The following is a 19,372-nucleotide window of genomic DNA, read 5'->3' as shown; positions in this document are numbered from 1 at the left end:
GAAAAACCGGGCTGCGATCGTTTCTGCCGAAAAAAGTATAATTATTTCATCGCTTGAAAATACACAATTTTGACGAGGGGAAAATCGAGGATTTTCATGAAAAATAAATCGACGATCTTTTTTTTCGCAAAATTATATTATTTTTATTAATTTTAATGTAAATACATGAAAAGTAATGAAAAAAATCTTGAAAATTATGAGCAAGCGTGACATGTTTTGCAAATGTTTACGCGATGGTCGTCGCAAGTTGGTTTCTTACACAATGCACAACAATAAACAGTTTTTTTTTCAGTTATACAAAATGAACAGCGTTTTCTTTTTTGTAACTTGTGAGTCTGTGCTGTAACAGTCTGTATCTGTGCTGAAAGTTCCGGGTTTATTTGAAGTATTTCGTTTATCATGACACGTAAATTAGCTCGCAGTGTTCGTGCGGTAAGGCGAAATCGAAGTTGTGGTTCGACCAGGGAAAAAGTCAGATCCTTGAGAAAATCTCTTCGATTTAATCCCTCATTTGATGATCGCAAACTGTATAATATAAAGGAATTGACTGCAGCATGATCCATCATGTCAAAAAACAATCTCAGAGGCCACCTAGCAGTGACGCGAGCAGTGGTGTAGAGGTGGCACATCTGATCAAAGGTATCGGTCCCTCCTTTTGTGCGGTTGTAGAAAGCTACTATTTCCGGTTTTTCGGTTTCTTTGTCCAGTCGTCCACTGTTGTGCAAGCTTGATAATAATATAACGACCTTGTTTTTCTTAGGACAGTACGAAACTAAGGTATTTCCTTCGGCGTATGCGTAGCGAGTAGTACCAGCAGCCGCTGTTCGCGTGAACGATGGTGGTATTTCGCGTTTATTTTTTCGTACAGTGCCAATCATGGTTAGGCCATAATCAGTTTTCATTTTTCGAACAAGATCAACGGACATGAACCAATTATCACATGTGATATTTCGTCCCGTGTTATAAATTGATTCTGACAACCGTCGAACGTAATAGCTTGGCACAGATTCACCTGCACGGGAAAGAACCCGCCCTACGTAGGGCTCCGCGTTTATCATATATGAAGTTTGCACATCGTGCATGGATACGATTTTTATACCGTACTTGTCTGGTTTACTCGGTATGTAGACTTTCGAACCAAAACGTCCTCGAAAATTGAGAAGTTGTTCGTCGATCGTGCAGTAAGTGGATGGAGAATAGTATCGCGTGCAATTGGAAATAAACATATCCCAAATTTCTTTTATAGGCGCTAATCCGTGCACTTTTCGACGTTCGACTCTGGTCGCCTTATCGTCAAAACGAAGACACTCCAACAAATAATGGAAACGGTTTCTTGCCATTACAGCTCTGTATAAATTACTTCCAAATCGTGGCTTCCACAAATCCTCGGTATTGGTGTGGTTCTGTTTTTCCATTCCGCTGTAATATAGTAATCCCAGTAAAGCCTTTAATTCCACCAAATTTGTTTCTGTATAGCCTTCAGTCGGGTAATTATCTCTTCTTCGAATTTCTGCATTTGTTTGCAGAATGACTATTTCTAATAACTCAGTCGGAAAAAGTAGACTCCAAGCTTCTAATGGTGTTTTTACATTTCTTGCATCTCCACTCCCTTTGGGCAAATAAACTTCCGTCGACCGTCGCCCTCTTGTTTCCGGAGCAGTCTTGTACCACTTGTAATTATTTTTACCCTTTATAACTGACTGAGGACGCCCTGATGTTTGCGCTTCCTGCTGTTCGTCAGACTCGTACTCCAGATCGTTTTGATATGTATGGTCGAGGCTGGTATCTTCATCGCAATCCTGAATATCATCGACCTCGCTAAACTCTTCTACGTAATCCACTTCATCTTCCGACAACTCCTCGTAATTAATCTCAGGAGGTCGCTCTCGAAGAAGTCTTCTTATATCCTTGGGACTTCTGTCCGTCATACTACCAAAAAATGTATTTTTGGTTATTTTTATTTTCTAAAATGTTTTTATTTATTTTTAATTTGTTGTTGTATTTTTGAACGTATTTATATATTTATATCCATATATTATATATTTATATCCATTTTTGAAAAAAAAAATTACCTTTTTTGGACAAAAAAATTTTAAAAATTAAAATGTTTATTTACATACCTTAGTGCACCGTTTGGAGGCTTTTGGCAGCAAAAAAAATAGATGCGCTAAAATCTCTTTTTACTAACGCGCCCTACAGACTGGGTCGTTTTCGCCGAGCGCTCAACTTCCTCCGGCTGTAGCTCAGAGACTAACTGACGCAATACGGCTGGGCTTTGCCTGCAGGTCCATGATGTAAAAAGAAAGGTGTATCATTGCGCATAGCGGCGGCGGCACGATGAGCGAGCCAATGAAATTTGGGTCCAAATGCACATGGACTACTGCAAGAAAGGTGTATCATTGCGCATAGCGGCGGCGCACGATGAGCGAGCCAATGAAATTTGGGTCCAAATGCACATGACTACTGCGCATACACGATGTTGTTACACCTTTCTTTTTACATCATGTGCAGGTCCCTACCAACACTAAGTTTTTTTAGGGAGGGGAGCCGACCCCCTCCCGTTCTTGGTTTTCTGGGAATTCTCGAATGAAATTTCGCTTGGGTCGTTTTCGTCCCAGTCCGTATGCGCAGGATTAAGCATGAATCAAAGTTTCAATGGAAAGTGACGTGTGTCCACTTGTCAAAAGTGTCGACTTTTCTTAAAAGTTTCTTAAAAGGAAAGCAGCCTACACAAATATACATACATTACATAGTATAAACAATTTCATCACTGGAGTAGTGTATGTGCATACACACGTACGTATATCGAGCTCGAACCTAACCTAATCGAACCCTAACCTGACTACCAAGTATATTAATCGGTTAAACTTAACGAGTTTCTTCAAGATGTTCTCTTATAAGATACACAATCCTTTTATATATCTATTCTCAGAATCATTAATTGTTTTGCAATTGATACGGTTGCTAAATAGGAAATCATGTTGACGTTACATGTTGGCTGTGTTCTGCCGAAGTTAGCTAAGAATAAGCGCTTTATGCTGATTGGATAGATCTAGAAGAATAGCTCTATTTCAGCACAGATCTGAAAGTATAATCCAATGAACGCAAAGCGCTTAGCAAGCGCAAACTTCTGCTGGACACAGGCAATCGCTGCGTATCGCTACGCACGCTACGCGCGACACTCCGTGTAAAAGCACCTTTGTCCCATTCAACTATTACAAATTGCCACCGAGGGTCAGAGTCGGGTCAGAATCGGGTTGGGGTGAACGCTCTTTCGGTGGAAACACCAAAATACCAAACCCCAACCCGATTCTGACCCTCGGTGGAAACGTAATCTATTATCGTGCTACATACACGATGCTTTTTTGCTTCTACTTGCACGCGCGCCCGTTGATTGGTTCTCACCAATCGGAACGCAGCGTGATAGATCAGTTGACTTGAAACTATAATCTGATTGGTTATGAACAGCCAGCACGGGCGCATGCCAGCAACTAAAACAACACACAAAAAGCATCGTGTATCGCTGACTTAATAGACCTCTTCGAGAAAACTTACGTAAATTTAATCAAAATATTTCAGCTATTGTCATGCGGCGAGAGATAATGTAGATAAAAGAGACTCCACCCAGAAATTGGCCAAAGTCGGTTCCGGCAGAAGTGGTCGTCCAAGATTCTCCGCGCGCTATATTCGCCAAGATTAACAGCTCGCCAAGCTAACGGGAAGTATTAGAAAAGTGCATTTGCAAGGAATTGCAAGTAAATTTTAACATATTTACCTCGACATGGCAAACACCGGCCTGTTAGTCCTAACAAATCCCGCGAGTATAAAGGGCCTGCTGGTCGTTATTCAGAAGCACGTCCTGAAGACGTTGTACATTCAATACTTCCCGGGGAAGAATATCTTCGCGGGCAATTACAACGCCGCGACGTTGCAGTGGAAAGGGCCTGACTATTCCAATAAGGTCGCCGACATATACATGAATACCTCTACCATCGCCTCCCGCCTGGACGTCCGGGTTTTGCTCACCAACCTCAAGTACCCCGACAGATTTACGATAAGCACCAAGAAGCCGGTGGAGGTAGTGATCTTCGATCAGAAGTGCAGCGAGAAGGAGGCAGACACGTTCATACAGGACCGTTTGTCGAACAAGTCGATCAACTATCGCTTTGTTAACTACTTATACATGAACTATTACAACAAAGTGGAGTTGGATGTTAGGAATGCGAAGACTTACGGGAATGTAGTGCTGGGTGGCACGTTCGATCGGCTGCACAACGGCCACAAGATCCTATTGAGCGAGGCCGCATTGCATTGTACAGAAAGACTCACCGTTGGTGTGACGGACACCAATATGATATCTGGTAAAAACGAATTCTTAGAACTTGCTCGACTTAGGTCGATTTACCTTGTAATAAGCCTTGACACGTTATGCATATCTGCGTTATTGGGTTTTGGCATGAAATTACATTATGTAACGTTATTGTACCCGCCGAGGTTTAACTAACAATTGCAGGATTGCAATATCCACAAGGACCCTCGCTCTAACTTGATAAAGACCATAATCCGGATGGTCGAAACGTAGTTATTTGGAATACTAAACCTCGACCAGTTCTGGTCGAAAGAATCTGTTTATTTGTTAATGATTTTGCTGGCGACACATAGTTTTGGTTTATTATCTTGTAATGTCTCTGAATAGTTTGCAGACAAGAAATGTGGGATACAGTTTGATAATGTAATTGCACACTCGATGGCACAAGTTCTAAATTAAAGAAATATTTTTAGGTAAAGTATTGTGGGAGCTGATACAACCGTGTGCCCAACGAATAACGGAAGTCAAGGGCTTCCTGGAAGATGTGGACTCGTCGATAACACATAACGTTGTTCCTATCAATGACATGTACGGGCCTACGAAGGAGGATCCCACGCTGGAGATGTTGGTTGTGAGTGAGGAGACGAAACGCGGAGGTGAAAAGGTCAACGAGCTACGTTTGCAGAAAAATTTAAGCGAATTGGACGTCCATACGGTAGAATTGGCAATTGACGAGGCTCACAATGAATACGAAGAGGCCAAAATTAGCTCTAGCAATCATAGGATACGATTACTTGGCACAAGGCTTCGAGCTCCTGTAGGTTTTTCTACCGTGTATACATAATGTACTTTGAAAGATTACAAAATAATTTTTATATGACATCTCTATATATAATTCTACGTAAATTGCATTTTGTCTAATAGTCTAGTTCTTTTGTTAGAGAGAGGACAGAGTTATGCAACCCTATATCATTGGTTTGACTGGTGGTATTGCAAGTGGGAAATCTTCGGTTGCCGAAAAAATGCAACAACTCGGGGCTGGTCTCGTAAATTGTGACAAGTTAGCACATGACTTGTATTTACCCGGGACAGAGTGCTTTAACAAAATAGTCGAACACTTCGGTTCTTCTATTCTCAACCCAGACGGGTTTATAAACAGGAAGTCGCTTGGTGATATAGTATTTAATAATAAGGTGTTTAATTTAGTCTCGGATTCTACAGCATCGGTTATTAGATATTTTATAGCGATATATGTTTTATGTAGGAACAATTGGAAAAATTGAATAAACTAATCTGGCCTTTAATACTGCAAAGAGCTAAAGAAGAAATATATCGTCTTTATAATAAGGGTTGTAATATCATCGTACTGGAAGCAGCAGTTTTGATTCAAGCTAAATGGCAGGATGTATGCAGCGAAATTTGGACTTGTATTATTCCACAAAACGAGGTTGGTCCTCATCTTACAGATAACTCATATTTTGCATATGTATAGGTGACAGGAATTTATTTATCTATTCTTAAAAATTTTCCATTTTACGTTTAGATATGTATCAAGTATTTCTAATTGTTTATATAATTTGAATATTTTTATAAATTTATGTTAAATATATTTGCAGGCTATAAAACGAGTCATGGATAGAAATGGATTATCTGAGGAAGCAGCGAAGTTACGAATTGAAATGCAACCAAGTAACACGGAGCAAGTTAAGGAAGCCAACGTTGTCATAAGCACTTTATGGAGTCATGAAGAAACTTCAATACAAGTAGAAAGAGCGTGGGGAGAATTAACAACAGATTTAAATAGATTACAAAATAGAGCTTGTACCTACAAATAACATAGTCAATCATTCTGTGATATATACAATATTAATATATTGAGGGAAATATTGGTAATTGAGGGGGGCGTATCTTTGGTTACATAAATAACTACAACAGAGATAGATATTAATAATACAAGAAAACTATTTTTTACCATTCATATGATTGTTATACAAATAAAAAGTGAACGTACTATTTAGAAAATAATATATTATCACTCGATATCAATTTTTCTTCTTTGTCTTCGTGCAGCTTCGTCATTAGGGCACTTAGAAACAATCGAAAATCAGCCTTTAATTTATCACCACCGTCATCCACGTTACATTTGACATGAGAGACATTAGGGAAATTGGACGCTTTAAACATGTACAATAATTAAAAAATTAATTAATACAAAAGATTTCTTTATTTTAAACTAACTTTTCTCTATTTGGCAAATAGGGAAAAGTCGTTGATTTAAAAATCAAGGCTTTGTTGTGGAATTGGATTATTACTGAAATACTTACAAATAATTTTCGACGCGCTTGATGTATTATCAGGATCGAAGAAAAATATTACACAATTATTTGGCCCTAATTTAGCTCCGCTAACGAAATAATCGTAATATTCTCTCAACTTTTTCGAAGAATCCTGTATTTTAGCACTGTATACGAGTATCACACCATGTACGTCTTTACGTATAGCTGGCCAGCAATTCTTAAATCTGTTAATAACATTTTTATAACGTTTTGTATTTCTTTCATTCAAGGCTAATCTATAATGTGTTCTTTGCGTCTAGAAACATTCTATTTTGTAGCCAATAAATACGTTTGAACAATATGTACAAGTTGATAAATTGTACATTATACATTGTACAATCGTTAATTGTCGACAAATGTTTTAAGCGGTTTGATTTGCTTATGTAAAATAGAATGTTTCTAGATAAGGTTTTAAAGTTTAATTTTGCGAAAGCATGTATATTATTGTTTACTTGTGATTTCCACTGCAGTCCCACAGCTCGAGATCTCTCGAGATGCGTTCATTATTTATTTCAATATCATTAATTTCAAATTCTAATATTCGAACACCTTGAGTTGGATGATAATCGTATGGAATTTCTGTAGCATCCGCCAAAAAATTTGCTATTGTGGTCTTCCCACTCTAAATAGGCATGTGTGTGTGTATATATACATACATATATGTATATGTAATTCAGTTATGCATATTTTGGCTTAATCTTGTGAATTACTTGATAGCCTCTTTTAATTACTTATACAAATATTTAATTGATAGATGGATCTTACCTCAGTTGGTCCTGTCATTACCAATTTTAATGTGTACATTGTTTTATAACAAATAGAATTGAAAATCTGGATACTTATAACATATTATTAGAAAAGTTGTTGCAAGTATATTAACATTCCATTGCACCTGACGATCGTATAATACAACAATGTCCGTCCAATACTGAATGCATTATTGTTTGGCAATTGTTGCTATAACAACCGTTGTCCTAGTATGTGTACACATTACTGAGAAAGCAATTTCAAACGGGCATATATGTATATACATATGTATGTATGTACATACTTTGGCTTAATCTTGTAAAATATGATAGCCTCTTTAATTACTTGTACAAGTATTTAATTGTGGGATGATCTTACCTCAGTCGGTCCTATCATTATCAATTGGCATATGTATATACATATATATTTTGATATTCGGATTAAAATTATTATAGGAAATATCGAACTAAATAATCGATTACAAAATAATTAAGTAATTAAATATATATGTATACACACATGCATTTGCAATTATAATGTTCATTTAAACATAATTAAGTATTTCTCAAAGCATCATAAAATATGTACAAAAATGAATATTGCTGTTTGTAAAGCTAAGATATTTTATTGAATACATAATATTCAATACATTCATTACAATACTGTGTTCTTAACAGTATATTTAACACTATGTAATACAATGGTTTATATAACCATTATTATTGCAGTGATCAACATATGATTATAATAAAAATTATAGTTCGGTTATTTGCTTATTATATTGTGAAGTACACTTTGCTATTGTGACGTAAATAATTTCGGGTGAAATACTTTGTTTAAATTTTAAATAAAATTATATCAAAATATGTTCACCAAAGAACATTTTAAATACATAACAATAAATTATAATTCTAATAGATATTTTTGTTTCTCGTTTTACTGACGAGCATTATCGTATTTGCATGACTAATGATTAAAAAAAGTGATATAGAAGAGAAAGTTAAATGACTTAATACCAAACTTGTTATAGTACTTTTTGTCCTCCAAATTCATTAATTTATGTCAAACGCAATTTTTTAAAGTACTTTAAAGTATCATATTAATTATTATACATGGTATCTAATTTCTTATTGACCAATCAAGTTATGTAATCGTCTCTCACTTTTCGACGTGTGACTGCACCTCTCGCTATCGGACAGTAGGAGATATAAATAACCAATTTTGCATGTTTGCATAATTTGGCTTATCCGTTTATCATGCGTTCATTCGCTTTGATGATTTTGTTTATTATTCAATAACTCATACGAATTTTACAAATGGTACACTTTCCTTTCCGGTGATTTTGATCCAATCTATTATCACTTTGCGGTTGGCCAATAAGAAATTATGTACCCTGTATACACCTATGTTATAAGAATTATGTATATATAAAATATATTAAGGATTAATATACTTTAATTTTTCTTATATCATAATTTGTCGAAAATAATTTTGTTAAGAAACAAAATTATATGCAGAGAAAATAACATCACAAGAAATTAGGTATTATTAATTTATTTAAATTGTGTGACTCAATCTGTATTTATATTTTGACATGTGCTAACAATCGTACATTTATTACGTAATATCAAGGCAAAATGCAATTAGGCAAAAAGAAGAAAAACTCAACCTAGGTAAATCATAATAGCAGTGTAAGCAAATCACGAAAATCAGTTTAATACAATATTTTGTGAACAAAAATGAAATTTAAAAAATATGTGTATATTTTGACTCGATCATGTTAAACAAGCTATTTATTTTAACCAATTGCCAGTAAATTTGGCTTGTCATCCTCAGGATACGCCAGGTCGTATAATGCCAATAGTGCTGCTTTAGCTGCCGCTTTCTTGGCATCTTTCTTGTTTTTAGCTGAAAGATAAAAATTATTGTTTATATTAATAATAGCGAAAATCTTTCATAATAATCCGTAGAACATGTATACATACCTGTTCCTGAATATTCGACCCCACCAATGTCAACAGCCAGAGTGAACATTGTATTCGGTGGGTTACCAACACGGTTGAGCTCTACGTATGTTAACCCAGGCCTCATTTGATTCAGCAACATAACTGGATGTATATTCGTAGGATTAGGTGGAAGTTCCTTTTGAGCGGGAAGTTTAACACCAGTAGGACTCTCTTTCTTGATTCCTTTTGTAGTTGGTAAACCAGGTCGCGGGACTGGAACTGATGTTCCCTGATTATGCCATTCAAGAAAAAGTTTGTAAAGTGCAAAACTGGCCAATGAACTCCATGGTATCTCATCTTCAGAAGTACTCGTGTCCATAGCGATGCTATCGTCATTACTTTCTTCTTTTATTCCATCTATAGGTGGATTAACAGTTTGTCCATCTGATTCGGCATCAATACGTGCTTTCATAGATGCCGCCGTCATTTTTTCAAGTAGCAAAGCCTTTAAAGCATTTTCAGCTGCATTTTGGCGAGCAAGCGGTTTAGATAATCCTTGTCCAACGTAAGTTTTACCATCAAGCTATAAGTGAATGTTAATAAAGTAATTTGAAGATAAGATCTGATATAGCATATTACACATTAAATAACACATGTATATATATTGTAAGAATTGTAAAATTTTAATTAAAGCCATAAAATAATTACTTCAGCATGAACGAGATAGAGTGAGTTTGACATGGGTCCCTGTGTTTCCGGGAATGTAAATTGGACTCCAGCTTTCATCTCATTTAATACCATGATTGCATTTTTCGGTTGTAAAGTTTTCCGCAGACGTTGGTTCATACGAAGGCGCTTTAATCTTTTATTTACTTTAACTACAAAAATAGTTACATTAGTGTAATGTACATATAACACAATATGAATAATTAGAATTTATTTTACACGTCAGTAAAGAAATTCACATTGATTACAGGAGAGTCTATCCTCAACAATATGTAATTGAGCCAAGAATATGCTCCTGAATCTTCAAATTTGCGCAGTGAAATGTCATCATAAAAAGAAAAGGATTCTTAAGACTCATAACTTGTTATCGTAAGAACTAACTTACGAGTAATCTGCAATTCTATGCGTACCGGATATATTCAACCAGTGACCATACGCCATACGGGGCACGCGCATAGAATTTCAGATTACTTGTAAATTAGTTCTTATTGTTAGTCTTACGATTTTGCAGCGTCAATCTCATATTATACAAATAATATACTGCTACAATTCTCTTTTTTTTAATTACAAATTCTTTGATTTATTTATGTGTACTTATGCCTTGCAAGATCTTTTTAACATTATAATAATGTCGAAAAGGTGATCAAAATACAGAATTAAAACTGGCTGTAATTAATTGCATTAGAACATTATAATAGGGCATGTCTTCGTTATATAACTTAATATTATTCAGATTGTTCGAAATATTGAAATTAAAATCCTAAAGAGATTACAGGGATGCACACTAAAATAGTACGTTCCTATAATCTCTCTTTAATTTAGAAGTACTTACATCCAGGTATCTTTCTTCGCCACCTTGGTTGGACATCTTGCAAATCAACATCCATGTTTTCGTTCTTTTCATCCATAATATCAGAATTATTATTAACGGAGCTTGGAGAAGATGCTGCAGGAGGCATACAAGATTGAGGAGTCACAGGTGGAGTTTGTGCAACGGCCGTAGCCGGCTGTGCAATTGGTGTACTCTGTTTCAAGATCGGCTTCAATCGCTGCGGATTTGGAGCCTGTTGCTGCGACTGTTGTTGCAGTTGCTGTTGCATGACGTGCTGGCTAATCTGCTGCTGCTGCAGTAGTTGTAGTTTTTGCTGTTGCTGCTGCGGCTGCACTTGTAGCTGTTGTAATTGCAACTTTGGCTGCTGCCCTTGCTGTTGCTGCTGCTGTAATTGTTGTTGGGGCTTTTGCTGAAGCTGTTTCAGCTGCGTAGGTGCTACAGTCGGTACAGGTCGTGCCGACGCGGCTGCCGGCATTTGCGCTGGCGGCGGCTGCTGCTGCTGCTGCTGCTGCTGTTGCTGTTGCTGCTGTTGCTGCTGTGATTTGAATCCTTGTGAGTTTTGTACGTTGTCTTGTTTATAATTGCTTTGTTGAATGGGCGTGGATTGCGATGCTTGGTAACTTCCTTGTGTATTATACTGTAAAACATAGGGTGGGTCGCCGCTACACAAGGAACCTCTACGGTTGTGCTACCCCACCAAGGTCTAGTATCGTATGTTAGAATAATTAAACGCTACCCCCATAGCTCATACCAACCATGTTACCTTTACTGTGGCCAGCGTCTCTTTACTCATGACTGAGCTTAAGTGAAATTAAAAATATACTAACGGTAAAGTATCCCTTGACAGAAGTCTATGAAAAGAAAATTTCAGACTATGCTTCTCATCGTCAAATTGGTATACGTATTAAAGGGTAAAAAGAGATCGGTAAAATATTAAACTCTAACGTTAATATGCTACAAAATTATACTGTGGACTCTTTTTTTGTAAATATCGTAAATTAAAGAATCTATGTGACCTCTTACTGAAATGTAGTATGAAGTATTTGATGCTGCGGGTAGAATGCTCATGATAACGTAGCATTTCTACGAGTGTGATTCGCTTAGGCACGAGTTCAGCACGAATTACCAAGAAAACGGCCTACGGTAAGGTATGCTATGTGGGTAACCGACGACCTAGTCTTTGATCGAATGCACCTCCTCGGTATTTTTGTATAGCTACTAGTACCTGCGTTGCAGGGAAGGGGACAGTAGGGACCACTAATTAGTACATGCAAGTGGAAATCTTGTCGACAGCGTATGGAATTTAAATTACGTATAAAAACAAGCACGTTATCGTATTCTTCAAATTGCAATAAAATACTTTCAAGTCAATGCTCGAAAACGCTCGCGCGATGGCACGACGTATCTAGTTTTCCTTATTTCTCGGAAAAGAAGTTGAAGTTCATATCAAATATAGATTTTTATTTTGACACAGGTAAACTTGTGGCTGGATAGTTTCTGCTGTGATGTAAAAAGTACGTCTCTCTTAATATGTCGTAAGAATAAAATATATAGTACACAAAAAAAAGGTAAAGTGACGATCTTGCGACACAACAAATAAATATCTCGTCAAGTGGGCGAATGTTATTTAAACAAATTAGTTTTCCCGGCTATCCTAAATAAATTTTGTCATCTGTCCTCTACGTTTATCTGCGTGGAATTGTAACACGTAAAGTTGTTTAGATTTTTACGAAATAAGAAATGTATATTTGATACAAGCAATTATATAAATAGACTTAACAGTTTATGAATATTTGCTATTTCTTAACTTCTCTTTCACAATGATACAATTAAGACGGGAAACTTATAGCCAACCCAACTGGCTAGTTATTTAATTAGTTCATTACACAACGTATCGACCCTATTCTTTGGGTCCTTTTCGAGTGATACTGCAAATCAACAACAACGCAGTTACGAAATAATGTGGGTTAATAAGTAAAAAGGATTAGTTAAAAAGTTAAAAGTTGAGTAACGCACCTAGTCAGTCATCGTCGTCGAATAAGACAGAGTTGAGTTATAAAATATATGTATAAGTGTGAGCACTGTGGTAGCTGGGCTCGAACTAATTTGTTAATCGTGTCTTAAGAACAATACAAGGTGATATTGCGAACTAAACAGTTTTGAATACACACTCGTAATTTACATTGAAGTTTTCGGTGTCTGTTTGTAAATTTAACGTGTTATCGGTCTTCTTGATAAAAAGTATTTCGGCGATTTCTCTTTCGCTTCTAAGGCGCTCGCTATGTAAAATTCTTGGTTCCGACCAGTTGAACTCGTGATCACTTAGGTGACTGACTTAGGTGCGTTACTTAACTTTTAACTTTTTAACTAAATCCTTTTTACTTATTAATCTACATTATTTCATAACTGCGTTGTTGTTGATTTGCAGTATCACTCGAAAAGGACCCAAAAGAATAGGGTCAAAACGTTGTGTAATAAACTAATGAAATAATTAGCCAGTTGGGTTGACTGTAAGTTTCACGTCTCAATTTTTAATCATTACTGGTGACAATAAGCAAACTCTCCTTTCGTCGATACAATTAATGCTAATTTTTATACATATACTCTTGAAGAAAAATATAACGGACTTTTTATAAAATATAAGATTTATAAAAGATGGAGTAACGTAATCTTTAAATACAAATTATCTATTTCCGTGATTCTTAAAACCGTTGGTCCAAGCTTTTGCTCCAATGTACATATAACTAGAAATAACTTTATGAAAGTAGCGTAACCATTTTCTTTTTAAAAAGCGACAGCTGTGCTTGCGCGGCAAAATAACTCTAAGTCCAAATCATCGCATTAATAAATCTATCTCGCCCTAAACGATTGCGTGTCGAAATAAGTGAAAATATAGTCACAGATATCATTACATAAATTATTCGACAGTAAAAGAAAAGAACAAGAGAAAAAGAGACAGAGAAGAGAGGAAGCGCTTACAGGTATCGTGTAAGATCCTTGTCCTTGTCCTTGGCCTTGGCTCTGGCCTTGGGGATTGTTTGGATTCCGTCCTGCAACACCGAATTACTTTTTAACAACGATTGCGAGCGGCATGTGGGAGAGTATCATTCAGCTCGTTTTCCTGGTGAAGAGAGAGAGAGGGGGGGAGGGGGAGAGAGAGAGAGGGGGGAGGGGGGAAGACGAGAGAATTCCCCGTCGGGATATCGGCGTCAACGTCGCGACCGCAGGTCGCACGTTCAACGAGCATGTTCTGACGTCGCGCCATGTTCTCGCGAGCGCTGCAATGCGAAAATTCAGGCGGACGGCCGCCATCTCGCCGCGCTAGCCGGCGTATACGCGGGTATTGATTTTTTCACCCCCCATCGCGAGAGAGATCACTTTCATCCATCGGCGTTGTCGCCGACGTTGTCGCCGTCGACGCGACGCGAACCCGGGAACTCTTATGACGCGCGGCAGAAAAGGGGAAAAAAATCTCACCGTTGTTGTAGCTCTGGTTCTGTTGCCTGCTTCGCGTGTACATGTTGGATGCGACAAGCGCCTAAGTCCAGCGGAGAGCTATCGCTGTCGTCGTTGTCGGTTGTCGGTCCCTAACTACCGAGACTCCAAATTCGGTCGGCGACGTGAGGTTCAACTTATACAGCCAGTCCAGTTTCCGACGCCGTCGGTCCTATGTGCCGTGGATAATTTAACCGTCACTTCATGCTCGCCGCACTCCGGCTTGCTCCGGCTACTGTGTCATGTAGGAAGGGGAAATGACGCCCGGCTTTTGGACTATCGGAAGTGGCTGGTCCGCCATGTTGGTTCTCTGTCGCGCGGCATATACGAGAGCCGGGCCGTGCCGCGACTCTTCGAAACAACAGCGTCGTTGTTGTATTATCGTCGCGCAGGTATAATATGTTGTAAAAAGCTGCGCGACGACGTAACGACAACGACTTTATCGTTAAAAGGTACGGGTCAGCATAATTCGCATATTGTGGCAAGTTATAAATTAATCTTACGACTTAAATCGCGCAACATGCGTGTCGTTAGTTCATTGGATCGCACGATAAAAGACTACAATAAAATGTAAACGAATTTGTATACATAAAACAGAATGTCCATTTGCACGTTCTCTATTGATTCCGAAGCCCTTTGATCAAATCTTGTAAATAATCTTTGTAAATTTACGACTTGAATCGCACATTGTACAATTGTTATTTCATGGACAATGAAGTATTGCAACAATGTAAACAAAATTTGTATACGTAAAACAGAACATTTGTTTTGAGTTCCCTGTCAAGGCCTAAAATCTCTTGTAAAGGCTTAGTTACGTTCTTAAACCGCTACAAATAATGTTTTACAAATATGGAATTGAAAGTATTGTTTATGGATACTTCAATATGTATAATTCTATTATAATTTAGAATTTTATTTTTCACATCATACAAAAAGTAAAAGGAAACCGTCAAAATTTTGATTGCACTCTAACAGTGAAAAAAATTTGAAATAAAAAGCGTTATTTAGAAAGAGATATTATTAAACATACATTTATTTGTAGACTGAATTATAATAATAAAGATTTTTGCATTTTTATTAAGAAAAATAAAAAATTAAATTCAAAACAGATAATAAATTAAATATTGATACATTAACGTTAATCGTTTATAAATCTTGACGATTTTAATGTACAATTCGTTATATTCTTCGAGCTCTTTGATTAGAACTTTGCGTGTCTTATTTTCATCATATAAAGATATAGAGACATTATTCAGATGACACTAAATAACAGAAATGTCATGTCCATCATTGTATAAAATTCATATATTGATTTCAGTTAAGTAAAGCATACACTTTTCTAAGCTCATAGTAATCCTTCCATTTCTTGCATAAATTGCATATACGCATCATCCTTCGTCTTAGGTTGCGTCGTTCTGAGCGGCTGCGCTTCCGGTAACCTTTCTGTAATCCTGGAGACATTACTGGATTTCTTTTTATCATCTCTCTTCACGCGCAAAGACGTTGGTAAAAATCTCGTAACGTCAGCAGCCAGATTCCTAATTTGTGGTTTCGCTTCGATAGTGGTGGTACTTTTCCCATCCTTGTCCTTTCTGTTGATCAGCTGCGGTGCGGCGGAAAGCACGTTAGGTGTCTTGGGCGGCGCAGCAGTTCCAGACTGCGGCTGTATTTGAGGATTTGCTATATTCGACATATTCGACATCTGCATTTGCGGCAGTGGCATTCTAGGTATACTCGGGGGCCCGGGTCTCAGTATCCTCGGCATTCCAGGTGGTGGACCTGAAAGTGATTCGATCCTTATGTTATTTTTTTTTCGTTCGTAAATAAGTAGGTATTGTGACTGGAACTCAAGTCCATTTCTATTGGAAAGTTACAGACGTCACAGTTTGAGTAAAATGCAAGAAAGAATTTCAATATATCACCAGGTGGTAATCGTAGTCCGATACGAGGTGGCGGCGGCGGTGGCATTCTGAGATGCAACGGCGGTGGAGGTGGTCTGTAAAGCAGAGGCGGAGGCGGCATGCCCATCGGCGGCATCGCGCCGTGTTGCTGCGCGTGCTGGGCGTGGGGATGAGACGTGTGCTGCCCGTGACCAGCGAGATGCTCCGATGCTCCAGGCGGTTCTATCTCCTCGTCCTCCCCTTTGCTACTAGATTTATTATTGCTAGACTTAGCATTGGCCTCGTTCTCCGTCTCGAGCAGCGACAGTCGCGCGTTCAGATCTTGAGCGCGCTCGGTCTCCCTCTTCTTATGGACGACTTCCATCTCTCGCATGAACTGATCGATATCCTGCCCCGCCATTGCCAACATTTTCTGCTGCAACGTGGTCGGTTTGACTTTTGCCATATCTCTGTCCTTCTCCTTTTCCGCGTCTTTTTCCTTGCTCTCCAACTCTTGTTTGTCCTCCTTGTCGTCGGCGAATCGTATTGTTCTCGATTTCGCTGGTGGATCTTTTACCTGTCGATTTTATCAACATTAAAAAAATATTTACTTTACAGCCGAGATAACGATTCGCACGTACATTTTCAACCGTGTCTTCGTCGTCGCTGGACAGTTCCGGAGGTGGGAAAGGCGGCACACCAGGCGGCTCTTTATTCGGCGCCAACGTAGGCATAGATGGGGAGGTCGCATACGCGCTAGTCTTTTTCAAGATACTCGGTGGTACAGGAATATTCATTATAGTATGGTGTTGTGATATATAATGAGGGTGAGGCGGATATATATGCGCGGGTGGCTGTGGCATGTCTGGCAAGGGAATCTGTGACGTTAAAGAACCTGCGGGGAAATTTCTATCATATAAAAACATTATAACAAAACACACAGCAACGTGCTGAAGTTTCCGGCCAGCGACTAATCCTACTTTCAGTTATTTATAAATATTAATGTTTGTCGAATAAAATATCAAGAGGCACGGTAGTGTCTCGCGCCAAGTATAATTTCTATCACGTAGATCAACGTTTTTGTGTCAGTTGCCATCTATAAAAGTGCAAACAAATTTACTTTTCAAATAAAGTCATAGTTCAGAGACCTTTATGATCATCAAATGGATACATCAAATGGAAACGAGAACGCCAAATTATTACTTAGGTTCGAGCAAGATAAAGGTAGCTCAATAATTTAAAGAGTGGCAAAGAGACCTGTTTTTTTCGCCCATTTTTGAGACCACGAATTTCAAACTTTTAAAATGCCAAATAGTACTACACGACGGGAAATTAAACCCAGAGAAACTTTAAGATGGGCATAGGCACGGTTCCGGAGATCAGTGATTAATAGGGAACATATTTTCAGGGTGCTTTATAAAGCACCCCTCATAAATAACAGCGGTGAATAGTTGATCGTTCGTTCTATGAATAACGAATTGTAGAAGATCCATTCAACAGAAAATACCCTCAATATCACACGAACTTCAGCCACGCATTCATCCTTGTGCAATGCAGCCTGACAGGAAATCATCACCTTTACCTCCTTGTATCTCCGGAACCTATTTGCCACGAAAGAAAGTTTGAAATTCGAGGTCTCAAAAATGAGCGAAACTTGCTATTGACCTTTACCTTTCACTTGTAAAAATGGTGGCAAAAATTACTACTGGTCGAAAACTCTTGCACGCCATTGTACATTAGTTGCATAATTATATGTTTACGGGCCACGTATGTACTCACCTGGGTACATCCTGGATATGTCATTGGCAGCCGACGGCAGCGGTATTTCGTCCACCTGCACTTGCTGCGCGTGCCGTACAGCTTCGAAGTAGGAAACCAAGTCTATCCTTCTACGCTCATACTGTATCAATTGCTCCTTCAGCTCCGCCCACTTTTCTTGATCGTCCTTCGCCTAAAAGGTAAAGAGACGGCGCGCTGATTACACCGCGATTGAAATGCCAATGTCAATCCCTTCGCAAGCTTACCAATACTTAATCGTGGAAAATTTACTACTCACATACTTACATACATTTTTAAGACACGGTCTAAAGTTTCCTTAAGTTTCTTCCGCTTGTCTTTCAACACCTTCTCGTTCAAGGGGGGCGGCTGCATCACGTTGTACTCTAAAAATAAAAGAATAGAACAGAATGCACAAAGGTACGTCACACACGCCAAGTTCTACAAAATTCAACAATTTCTAACCCATCTGATCAATCTTTTCCATCTCTTCGATGATCTGCGCTGGATCTTTGCCTTTCAAAACGGCCGCTCTTACCAATTGCCGTTGCTTTTTGTTCTTTTTCAATTCCTTCTTGCGCGCTTCCTTTCCTGAAATTAAGAAAAATAACAATGAAACAATACCCCGCGGTATCTCAACTCAAGATTGTGCTTCCTTGAAAATATTCTTTGGTCAAACGCTGGGTTAGGTTCTCGGCTACTTACGTGCTTGATCAGTGGGATTCATGTATTTCCCACTTTTCGTGGTGTTGATCGAACGGCGCCCCATTTTTCACAGAATTGCTCTACTTTTCGTGACGGTCGCAGTGACACCGCGGCTCGATTAATACGTCCGCAAAATTTCAATCTTATTTACGTCCCCTCGACTCGAGGGGAGCAGCGCCCAGTGTGCTCCCTTGATTAGAAAACTAACAGGCGAAGCGGGTCGGATACCGCTTTATCCCGCAGATTGCAGGCAGTTACGGAACGCATCGCTACGAGTCGCTTCACCAAAAGCGTACGAAAAGATCAGGCTCTCATTTGATCCTATAACAAAATCGTCAGATTTATGTCAATAAAATCAGTCTCGAGTGCCTTTATCGTGGCAACTTAAGGAAATATCGCTCCGAATTCGTGCTCGAGTTATTTAAGTAAACACGTTAGTACCGATTGATGGTAGTGGGGAAAAGATATTCAGCTGCGTTCGTAAAATAGTCACAGCGGTGCCTAATCGGTCGGCAACGGTTATTCATAAGCTCGGTTTCTATTGTACTGGCGAACTGGGGCCCCGATTCTCGAAATCATTCGAAGAAGAAACGTACACGAACATTCTGCTCCGACAGAAA

At 38.4% G+C, this 19,372-nt stretch overlaps 5 protein-coding genes across 9 annotated transcripts; 1 reads left to right on the top strand and 4 right to left on the bottom strand.

Moving 5' to 3' along the window:
• Positions 1-170: 170 nt before the first annotated feature.
• On the bottom strand, positions 171-2,535 carry LOC105560038 (piggyBac transposable element-derived protein 4-like). Of its 2 annotated transcripts, none has more exons than XM_012008783.1 (2): positions 2,121-2,535; positions 171-1,964 (listed from the first exon to the last, which is right to left on the bottom strand). In XM_012008783.1, exon 2 carries the CDS (start codon positions 1,926-1,928, stop codon positions 195-197), a length of 1,734 nt encoding a protein of 577 aa, XP_011864173.1. In that variant the 5' UTR covers positions 1,929-1,964; positions 2,121-2,535; the 3' UTR covers positions 171-194. The 2 variants fall into 2 exon arrangements, with proteins under 2 accessions (XP_011864173.1, XP_011864172.1); XM_012008782.1 differs by having other exon boundaries at positions 171-1,929.
• A 185-nt stretch (positions 2,536-2,720) lies between these two features.
• On the top strand, positions 2,721-6,257 carry LOC105560034 (bifunctional coenzyme A synthase). 2 transcript variants are annotated; one of them, XM_012008776.1, is made up of 6 exons: positions 2,721-2,796; positions 3,580-4,361; positions 4,783-5,126; positions 5,251-5,502; positions 5,574-5,756; positions 5,926-6,257. In XM_012008776.1, the coding sequence occupies exons 2-6, from the start codon at positions 3,782-3,784 to the stop codon at positions 6,142-6,144; spliced, it is 1,578 nt and encodes a 525-aa protein (XP_011864166.1). In that variant the 5' UTR covers positions 2,721-2,796; positions 3,580-3,781; the 3' UTR covers positions 6,145-6,257. The 2 variants fall into 2 exon arrangements, with proteins under 2 accessions (XP_011864166.1, XP_011864167.1); XM_012008777.1 differs by lacking the exon at positions 2,721-2,796 and having other exon boundaries at positions 3,491-4,361.
• On the bottom strand, positions 6,157-7,905 carry LOC105560035 (intraflagellar transport protein 22 homolog). Its single transcript, XM_012008778.1, has 4 exons — positions 7,411-7,905; positions 7,098-7,267; positions 6,634-6,830; positions 6,157-6,483 (listed from the first exon to the last, which is right to left on the bottom strand). Exons 1-4 carry the CDS (start codon positions 7,447-7,449, stop codon positions 6,320-6,322), a joined length of 570 nt encoding a protein of 189 aa, XP_011864168.1. The 5' UTR covers positions 7,450-7,905; the 3' UTR covers positions 6,157-6,319.
• A 96-nt stretch (positions 7,906-8,001) lies between these two features.
• On the bottom strand, positions 8,002-14,666 carry LOC105560036 (putative uncharacterized protein DDB_G0271606). 3 transcript variants are annotated; one of them, XM_012008779.1, is made up of 6 exons: positions 14,374-14,666; positions 13,876-13,946; positions 10,897-11,533; positions 10,047-10,216; positions 9,378-9,921; positions 8,002-9,300 (listed from the first exon to the last, which is right to left on the bottom strand). In XM_012008779.1, exons 1-6 carry the CDS (start codon positions 14,414-14,416, stop codon positions 9,191-9,193), a joined length of 1,575 nt encoding a protein of 524 aa, XP_011864169.1. In that variant the 5' UTR covers positions 14,417-14,666; the 3' UTR covers positions 8,002-9,190. The 3 variants fall into 3 exon arrangements, with proteins under 3 accessions (XP_011864169.1, XP_011864171.1, XP_011864170.1); XM_012008781.1 differs by having other exon boundaries at positions 10,897-11,431; XM_012008780.1 differs by lacking the exon at positions 14,374-14,666 and adding an exon at positions 11,920-12,121 and having other exon boundaries at positions 13,876-13,947.
• Positions 14,667-15,678: 1,012 nt separating this feature from the next.
• On the bottom strand, positions 15,679-19,262 carry LOC105560033 (WW domain-binding protein 11). The gene is made up of 7 exons (XM_012008775.1): positions 18,753-19,262; positions 18,513-18,638; positions 18,336-18,433; positions 18,051-18,222; positions 16,913-17,166; positions 16,314-16,848; positions 15,679-16,170 (listed from the first exon to the last, which is right to left on the bottom strand). The coding sequence occupies exons 1-7, from the start codon at positions 18,814-18,816 to the stop codon at positions 15,737-15,739; spliced, it is 1,683 nt and encodes a 560-aa protein (XP_011864165.1). The 5' UTR covers positions 18,817-19,262; the 3' UTR covers positions 15,679-15,736.
• Positions 19,263-19,372: the final 110 nt, after the last annotated feature.

Source organism: Vollenhovia emeryi, unplaced genomic scaffold (assembly GCF_000949405.1).
Source record: "Vollenhovia emeryi isolate VEMERY1.0 unplaced genomic scaffold, V.emery_V1.0 DF939244.1, whole genome shotgun sequence".
Taxonomy (NCBI): domain Eukaryota; kingdom Metazoa; phylum Arthropoda; class Insecta; order Hymenoptera; family Formicidae; genus Vollenhovia; species Vollenhovia emeryi.
The sequence above is the reverse complement of the archived record's forward strand: the minus strand, read 5'-3'. Positions and strand labels throughout refer to the sequence as shown.

Coding starts and splice junctions, on each gene's coding strand:
- LOC105560033 (XM_012008775.1), bottom strand. CDS start 18,816: ATGGGGCGCCGTTCGATCAACACCACGAAAAGTGGGAAATACATGAAT. Junction 18,223..18,335: donor ACCGTGTCTTAAAAATGTAT/GTAAGTATGTGA, acceptor TTTACCTTTTAG/GCGAAGGACGATCAAGAAAA. Junction 16,849..16,912: donor ACGAAGACACGGTTGAAAAT/GTACGTGCGAAT, acceptor TAAAATCGACAG/GTAAAAGATCCACCAGCGAA.
- LOC105560038 (XM_012008783.1), bottom strand. CDS start 1,928: ATGACGGACAGAAGTCCCAAGGATATAAGAAGACTTCTTCGAGAGCGA.
- LOC105560035 (XM_012008778.1), bottom strand. CDS start 7,449: ATGTACACATTAAAATTGGTAATGACAGGACCAACTGAG. Junction 7,268..7,410: donor TAATGACAGGACCAACTGAG/GTAAGATCCATC, acceptor ATGCCTATTTAG/AGTGGGAAGACCACAATAGC. Junction 6,831..7,097: donor GACTGCAGTGGAAATCACAA/GTAAACAATAAT, acceptor TGTTATTAACAG/ATTTAAGAATTGCTGGCCAG.
- LOC105560036 (XM_012008779.1), bottom strand. CDS start 14,416: ATGTACACGCGAAGCAGGCAACAGAACCAGAGCTACAACAACG. Junction 13,947..14,373: donor GAACCAGAGCTACAACAACG/GTGAGATTTTTT, acceptor TCGGTGTTGCAG/GACGGAATCCAAACAATCCC. Junction 9,922..10,046: donor TCTATCTCGTTCATGCTGAA/GTAATTATTTTA, acceptor ATTCACTTATAG/CTTGATGGTAAAACTTACGT.
- LOC105560034 (XM_012008776.1), top strand. CDS start 3,782: ATGGCAAACACCGGCCTGTTAGTCCTAACAAATCCCGCGAGTATAAAG. Junction 4,362..4,782: donor GGACACCAATATGATATCTG/GTAAAAACGAAT, acceptor AAATATTTTTAG/GTAAAGTATTGTGGGAGCTG. Junction 5,503..5,573: donor ATATAGTATTTAATAATAAG/GTGTTTAATTTA, acceptor TGTTTTATGTAG/GAACAATTGGAAAAATTGAA.